This window comes from Labeo rohita, unplaced genomic scaffold (genome assembly GCF_022985175.1).
Source record: "Labeo rohita strain BAU-BD-2019 unplaced genomic scaffold, IGBB_LRoh.1.0 scaffold_83, whole genome shotgun sequence".
Taxonomy (NCBI): Eukaryota; Metazoa; Chordata; class Actinopteri; order Cypriniformes; family Cyprinidae; genus Labeo; species Labeo rohita.
This window is the reverse complement of record NW_026129777.1, coordinates 273,856-282,493: the sequence shown is the minus strand read 5'-3', so window position 1 is coordinate 282,493 and position 8,638 is coordinate 273,856. Positions and strand designations below refer to the sequence as shown.

At 33.1% G+C, this 8,638-nt stretch overlaps 1 protein-coding gene across 1 annotated transcript; it reads right to left on the bottom strand.

Annotated features, from left to right (window-relative positions):
• Window positions 1-3,045: 3,045 nt before the first annotated feature.
• Window positions 3,046-7,928, bottom strand: si:ch211-132g1.1 (T-cell surface antigen CD2). Its single transcript, XM_051104850.1, is given in 6 exon segments — window positions 3,046-3,503; window positions 3,505-3,593; window positions 4,669-4,836; window positions 5,908-6,147; window positions 6,245-6,544; window positions 7,743-7,928. Coding segments are annotated over 6 exon segments (1,047 nt in total). The 5' UTR covers window positions 7,801-7,928; the 3' UTR covers window positions 3,046-3,311.
• Window positions 7,929-8,638: the final 710 nt, after the last annotated feature.

Below are 8,638 nucleotides of genomic sequence, written 5' to 3'. Positions count from 1 at the left end.
GGTGCATAGAATTCTACCTTGCGGAGGAACGTTGTTTTGATCAACGTTGTTTGTGCTTCAGCTCTGCACGGATAAATATGATTCGAGGTGAGCACTGTCCTTATAGTTACAGATAATTGCTTTATCATAAAAACTCTCCCAATAACGAAAAAAGTGCTATGAGCAAGTAAGTAACCTGTATGCTGTTGTTGTTTTGACTTTTAAAGTAACGTTACAAAATTGAAGCTAAGATTAGACATGACTGCTATTCAATATTAATAGACAAACAGACTATTAATAGACAAAAAGACAAAAGTGGTAAGTGGATTAAAGTAGGGCTGGATGAAATAATCTAAAATCAAAATCTTGATTGATTGAACATATTACCTTGATTAAGACTACTGAATTATTATTTTATTTTTTATTTACTACCCTCAGTTATAGATTTGAATCTGACTCATGATTGCCCTTTGCATCTGTAACACGAGACGCAGTGTTCAGGAATCGTTTAACAACAAAACATAAAGCTTGCAATGCTTGCCCCGCCTACTTGGTCTTCTGCGGCGCTGCTTGTAAAAGTTTTAGTTAGACATGGCGTCTTAAATGCGCCACTCACATGCAAGATGCTGCAAAAGACACAGGGGCAACAGTAGTATGTTGTTAATGGGAAACTATTAACAAGATTAAAAAAACAAAATAACCAAATTGGAAAATTACGTGATATAGAGGTTCTGAATTTTGCTTTTGATTACTTTTCGATTAACCATCCAGCCCTAGTTTAAAAAAGGTATTGTTACCAATATAGACAGAGCTGGGTAGATTACTTATAAATTGTAATCCGTTACTGATTCCAAACTACATGACAAAAATTTTACTGTAGTTACCAACGTGATCCATTACATTACACATTTTTGGTAATATAATCAGACTACTTTTAGATTACTTTTGACCTATCTCGTGTTTCACATCGGGTTTAGGTAGGATAATCTTGCACCAAATTGATATAAAAATACAAAGAGTAAAACAATATTTTCAATTTGTTGTTATCAACAACATGATGTGCATTAAACATCATTATGTCAAGGTTTCCCAAACTGTGTTTGTTTAATAAAAAGCTAATAATTAAATCATTAAAAAGTATGTTGATTCACATTTTATTACAGATATATTAGCTTTCACTTTTTGCTTGCAAACTCTTTTTTGTTCGAGGTTAAATTGTTGCAGCTTCAAGCTACGCCCACTTTGTAATATCCTGACTTTTTATTTTTCTTTTATTTATGAATATGACAGGCATGGAGGAATGACAACACTAAAATATAGATAATTATTAGAGGCTTACAGTGAAATGTGGTTTGGAAGATGTACTCACTCATTAAGTTTTGTTGATTTTTGTTAAAAAAAAAAAAAGGAACCTGTAAGTAGAAGTCACTGTCTTCTCTTTTATGGAGAACTGTTTTGACATTCTGTGTAAGACCTCTTTTGGTGTTTGACGAAAATAATACAAGTTTGGAAGAACATAAGGGGGAGTACATGACCAAATTTTTTTTTTTTTTTTTTTAGCAAGCTATTTCTTTAATGGCTGCTATTATAAAAGCATGGAAATTTTAACTTGGCAAGGGTATTTTTAGACAAACAGACAAAAGTGGTAACCAGTATCTCGATTAAAGTTCAATTATCTTGATTAATTTAATGTTTTACCTCGATTACGATTAATGAATGACTATTTTTTATTTTTTTATTTTATTATTATTATTTTTAGCTCTGTGGTTTTCTGATTGGTCCACTGTTGCATGGACCACTCACATGCAAGATGCTGCAAACAACAGTCATACACATCCATAGAGTGTCAACTACACATGCTGTAGTTAATTTTAATGGGAAAGTATTAACAAGATTAATAAACAATAAAATAACCGACATGGGAAAATTACATCGGTTAAAGGTTCTGAATTTCACTTTCGATTACTTTTCAATTAATCATCCAGCCCTACTTTAAAGATTAGTATTGTTACTAATATAGACATTGTTTTGTGATCCAGCAAATGTGACTCTATGCAAAGTATGTTGTTTCGCGTTTTATTACGGATACGTTTGCTTTCCCTTTTTGAGTGCAAACTTTTTTTGTTTTGACGTTAAATTGTTGCTGTTTTAAGCTATGCTCACTTAGTTGACTTTTTCTTTTTCTTTTTATTTATGAATATGACATAAACATGCACGGAGCAATGATGAAAGTATGCAGTTTCCTGAGAAATCTGCCCTGACAACACTCAAATATACATTTTTAGAGGCTTTGGAAGATGTGGAATTTGGAAGATGTACTCACTCATTAAGTTCAGTTGATTTTTAGACCAAAAAAAGTTACAGTGTAGCTTTTTGAGTCAATATTTTGCGTTGTAAACCAACATACATTTACCTCAGAAGGCTTTGAGAACTGTGCACAAGTGGCAAGGACTACACTGTAAAAAATGCCGGTGAATTTAACAGTAAAAAACTGTAAAAATGCTACAGTAAAAACATGTTAAATGGTTAACAGTAAAAGACTGTAAAATTTACAGTGAATAACCATAAATTGACATTCCCAGAATTCCCTGTGTTACATTTTTTTTATTTGATGGTTTTTTTTGTTAAAATAACTCTTTCTTTTTAGTTTTTACTTAGTTTTGTACAATAGGGTTGTATGTTACATCTAATGTTGTTAAATTAATGTTTATGGCATTATTTCAGTTTCATGTGTGTTGCCATGATGGTGTTTAGTGATTGTGTGAATGACACTGTGCATCTTCTATGTATGTTAATATTTAAAAGCTGTTTGCGATGAGCTTTCGTTCGTTCATCATGCGACTTTCTCATCACCACCTGCTTTTGGTGGTTATCAGTGTATTACAAAGGTACAAAACAGATTTCAGTACTTCAATAAGTTGGTAAATTAACATTATATCAGTTCATGAAATTACAGTATTTACCTGTAAATTTAAGTGAAAACCGTAAAATGTTAAACGTTGCTACCGTAACTTTTACAGTAAAACTCTGGTAACCACAGCTGCCGTTTTTTTACTGTACATTTTACGGATTTTTTTTTACAGTGTATTGTTTATGGAGCTTGTAAATATAAGTCACAGTCTTTTCCTGTATGCACAAGAACCGCTTTGACATTCTACCTAAGATTTCCTTTGATGTTTGATGAAAATAACACAAGTTTGGTGAGTATGTGCCCAAATTTTCATTTTTGGCAAGCTATTTCTTTAGTGACACTCTTACCATCACAGTATGGCTTATGTAAATCATTCCATTTAGGCCCCATGTTACTGACGATCAGTGAACAAACAAGCATCTCATTCCATTGGTCGGTACGGCTCTTCATTTCTCTTGCGGTGTTGTTTATTCCTTGGGCGAGGTAAAGGTGGAGGATATTCATCGTCGTCCTCAGGTGGTGGTGGAGGTCGAGCGCGGATCTGGGCTTTGGGTTGAGGCTGGGTTTGAGGAGGTGGGGTATCTGGAGATGTGTCTACTTGCGGGATGGGGGGGAGCGGGTTGCCCCCTAGCAGTGTTTTTGGATCTGGCTGTACCGTTAGAAGCTGGATCATGAAAAACCCTCAGCCTGAGCTCATCTTCATCTGGAAGATATCAAAGACAAAGTTTCAAGACAAAGTTGCTAGTTTTTGAGACTGTAAACTTAATCTGTTTTGTGCAATTTATTTTATGTTTTAGTTGCCGATGACTCCTATATATGATATCACACTATTTATATTAAAGATATCAAATGCTATTAAATTTATATTCATTTTCATAATATTTATCTATTTATCTAAATTCTGAATATTTTAAATTCTAAATAATGAATCTATCTAAACATATGATTCAAACTTAATGAAAAAAGCAGTCTTGCAAAAGAACCAGATTTACTTTAGATAGCAACTTGTTGATTGTGTAATCATGTTATAGGTTTTTTGTTCCACACAAAAACAAGAAACCAGGTAAAAACTGTAACCAGCATTGCACTTAGTGATCTTTTAAGTTTGTGCACAAGTAATGCAAATTCTACACAATGAATATAAGCATCAGCGTTAGTGATATATTGGATAACCACTAAGCTATTCTGCTTTTTTTTTTTTTGTTTTGAAGGTGATTCTTTTAAAACCTGTAAAGTGCTGATTGTGTGGATTCATAGAAAACCTTTAGTGCTAATTGTTCTAGTTTAATGCCTCAGAAAACCACATAAAAACATCTTTACACAGGATATAAAGCAGAGCTTGTAAGATGTGTTTTCTAGATCTGTCTGCTGCCACCTAAAGAAAGACATCTGGCAAATGCATTATCTAACAGTGGCTTCACGTTGTCAAAAAATATGAATATTAGGAATTAAATGTGTTTACATTTCAGTTTCTAATCACAACCTGCCTTTTTCCCAACATGTTCAGTCTAAGGCATACAAGACTACAGGAAACTGCAGTGAAAGGCTTTGTGTTTCTGTTTTAAACTGGCCTATTGCAATAAATAACAGTTTTTGAGAAGACATCTTTGTGAGTTCATTCAGCAATGTATATTTTTGACTGCATTTAAGATTTGGCATTTAAATGATGATTCCAGCTCAACAAGAACAACAGCTTCATAGTTTCATTAGTCTACTTTTTGTTAAAAAAACATAAACGCTCAGTGCATAAAATCAGAGGTGATGAAGACGTTTTTTACCTTGTTCGAGATTCTTTTGCTTCTTACAGCTTCGACATGCACAGATGATCAGAACACATATCAGCAGCAGCAGAAGGGTTCCGCCACCTGCTAAAATGCTCACCATGATCCAGAAATCAAAGCCAAAGAGTTTACGACGACCTGAGCCATCGCTTGTACCACCTGTACCTGTAAGCAAATGTCATGAAATCAGTAACAAACAAGTGGATAATTTAAAAAAACAAAAACTCTATTTTAAGCTGTTTAAAATCCTAAAAAGAGCATCATGCATAATACCGTACAGGCCAATGCTATATTATGAGACGTTCTTTAAAATGCGTAATATCATTTGGGCATTTGATTAAAATGGCTCCTTATTATCTTAAAAGCCTTTTGATTTAAAAGCTTCTGTTTAAATACTTGGAATTAGTTTTGTAGGCAAAATATTTAATTGTGGAAATCATGTATACATTTGATTTTATTGATTACTGGTGAATGATATAAAAGCATCAATAATAGGTGTGCAGCATACGTGTTCCTCTTTTAATAAATGTTTAAAATACATCCCAAGATGCTCCTCATGGAGTTGGTTGAGGGCTGGAATCTACAGTATGACTCAAAAGAGTACCAAACAAACCATTTTTTATGTAATCTGGGGTTTTATGTACTTTGCAATTACTTTGCATTTTCTCCTTCATTTTAAAAGTTAATAAGCCTGCTTAAGATTTTGTCACTAGATGACTTGATATTTCATAGAGCTACACTAATTTTTTATTCATTTATTTATTTTTATTTTAAGTTAATTCTTGCAGCTGTACTAAGTGAGTTCAAGCCAGGTAAGTTGTTCTAAATAACTAATTGCTTTTGACTGGTAAAACTGGTAAAATATGTTGAGATATTTTCAGTTAGTACACTGTTTAACACCATTCTGAATCATCAATATGTTGGTGTTGGAAAATCTTTTTTTTTTCATTGTTTCACGATTCTATGTCAACAGTAAAAACAGGAAATGGCTAGAAAAAACCAGTGCATATTTCATGAAACAAAAGTGAAATCATTAAAAGTCATTCAGTCAATTGGATAGACCATTCATTCTTATGAATTTTTAATCTCAGTGTTTATGGGTTAAAACCTTGAAAAATCATGGTTTAGATTTTGACAAAATAAGACAAAATAAAACACAAGAGCATTTAAAAAAAAATTAATAAATAAAAAATAATAAATAAATAAAGCAATGCATGTAAAATAAGAATGACTTACATGTTACTGTAATGCTGTCACTTTGCTCAGTGCTGACAGGATTGCTTACTTTGCATGAGTACGGTTTATTCTCCTGTACTTTAGCAGATGTCAATACCAGTTGAGATTTTTCTTCATTCTTGATGATTTCATTTTCTTTATACCAAGACACATTCAGGTCTTTCCGGTCTCCAATGTCACAGGTGAGTGTAGCTTCCCCATTTTTGCAGTTGGCCTTCACAGTAGGTTTAGGAGCCTTTGCTGTGACAGAAACATGGTGTTTATTTCCTACTACTGGAACTACTGTAGAAATATACAGTCTTATAGTACAGTAGAGTATTAATATTTGTCAACTTACCAAAAACTTTAATTTCCTTTACTCCCTTAACAATTTCTGTACCATCCTTATTAAAAGCTTCGTATTTATATTTGCCAGTGTCATTCAGACTAACACTTTTAAATGTTAATGATCCATCATCTTCCTTAGATACACTTTCAACAATTTTTTTGATAGCCCCCTCTTTCCAGCGAAGAATGAGGGTTTCACTGGTTTCATGGAACCATTTGATTTCATCAGGGCTTTTGTTTGTTTCTATTTCCAGCTTGATGGTGCAGGACGTTCCCTCTAGTAGCTCTTTTCCACATGTCTTTACTGAGTCTGTAATAAGATCATATTAGCATTTAATAAAACTCTACAGAATGTATGTGTTCATGTGTGGTTTACTGTAAAGAATAAGCATAAACATTATAGAGAATTAATATTTCTTAGAGTGGGTTTCTTTTTAAAAGTGAATATCTATTTAGACACTAGACATTAGACAAAATTTACTTTTTTTTTTTATTCCCACCATTACTGGACATAGATTATATGATTCATTTAATACACACTGACCCCATACATCAAACTATATCTGATCACAAACAGGGATCTGCATTGCACAGCCTATAACAGACTTTTCATTGAAATATAAAAAGTAAAACTATTAAAACAGGTAAAAGGCAACACAACAATTAAACCAAACATTTTCTATGGGCAACAGAAATTAATGTATAAATATAAAATAATAATAATAAAAAAAAAGTTGTGTAAAATTAAAACATGTATGCCATGTCCTGATATTCATATAAAAGAAAAAAAACTTTTCTGTGAATACAGTATGTTTCAGTTCAAATCTGCCTTTAAAATCAGTTTACCTATCCATCATAATGGAATTTCACCAAATTTATTCTAATTTAAGAAAGCTACACGTTTTAAATCATCAAAAAAAGCATTTGTTAAATAAGACTACGGAGATATAAAAAGTTACGGAGATATAGACTTCTTCGTGAGACAGCTATAAAAATCATTTTCAGAAGCAGATTTTCACAGCAATGCCATAAAAAAAACATTTCTGGTTCGCTAAAGAACCATTTTTTTCATAGTGTGAAGAACATTTCAGTAAGGCAAATCATCTTTTACCACTACAAAGAATCTTTTGTGCTATTAAAAGGTTTCATGGATCTTAAAGGTTCTTCATTGAGCCATCAATTCCAAAAAAAAAAAAAAAAGAGTAAACTGTCTTTCTCTGTATATTCTATGTTATGTAAGTGTTTTAAAGGTAGAGCTGAACAAATGCAGCCATTTGCATGTAAACGTCATTTAATTTGCATTTAAAAATGGCTAAAAATGACTGTAGAATAACCGTTGTCCACTGTAAAAGAGCATATATTATCCTTAATATATTAATTCATTATAACATTTGATCTCAACAGCAAAATATATTAATGCCAACGGTAAAATCCTTAAAATTAAGGAAAAAAGAGCCAATACACTTTAGTCTACTAACACATCTATACAAAATGAAATCACAACTTACCAGAAAGCGCAGCAAAGCCACAGAGGAATAAAAATAAGAGACTGTATTTGCAGCTCATTGCTCTTCTGAAAACAGCAAATGCTCCTGAACCTCTTGACAATCAACAGGAGGAAACTGACAGAATTTCCTGTTCACGATCAGAGAGCCGGCGGTTATGCAGACAGAGCCATGAACTAAAGATGTCAGTTGTGCAGACGGAGGCATTTTGACACTGTGCATCACAGGTGTGGAAGGATGCCATCTAATGTGCTGCACTGTCAAGCAGGTGTTTCTGTCTAACAAATATAGAATGGATCTGATATTTTGTGAACTTGGCCAGCTATTTTTATCTCAAACCTGTGGACTAGAAAGCTGGCAAGCACTGATTTAAAAATTATTTTGAATGATGTAGGTAGATAGAAAAAGCATATAGAAAGGCTTGTTTTGAGTGTGATGTATATGAACTCTAATTCTGGATCAATCTAGGACAGTGTTTGTGAACTGGTGGGTCATGACCTAAAAATGGGTTTTGTTCAAACTGTTGGAGAAAACATCAATGGCCGTGTGTCAAACTCCTAACACAACCTAGATAGAAAGGGAAAAGTGCTCTAAGTGTGATACATATTATTTTATTCTAATTAAATGTAAAAGAGTGTTTCTCAACTGGTGGGTCACAGCCTTAAAATATGTCGCAGATCTGTTTGAAATGTGGGTGGAAACATCATGGGGTTGACGCCGTGTGTCAAACTTCACAGTATCTTTGGCCGCAAAAGCAAAACCATGTATCATTTTGCAAAACGTGAAATTACAAGAGTGCAGTATTTAGCTCAGTGTGTTAATTTCACATTCTGGTCTGATACATTGCACTTTTTGTGTGAGTCTGTGTCTTGCTATTGATTTCACATATAGTTCTGGAC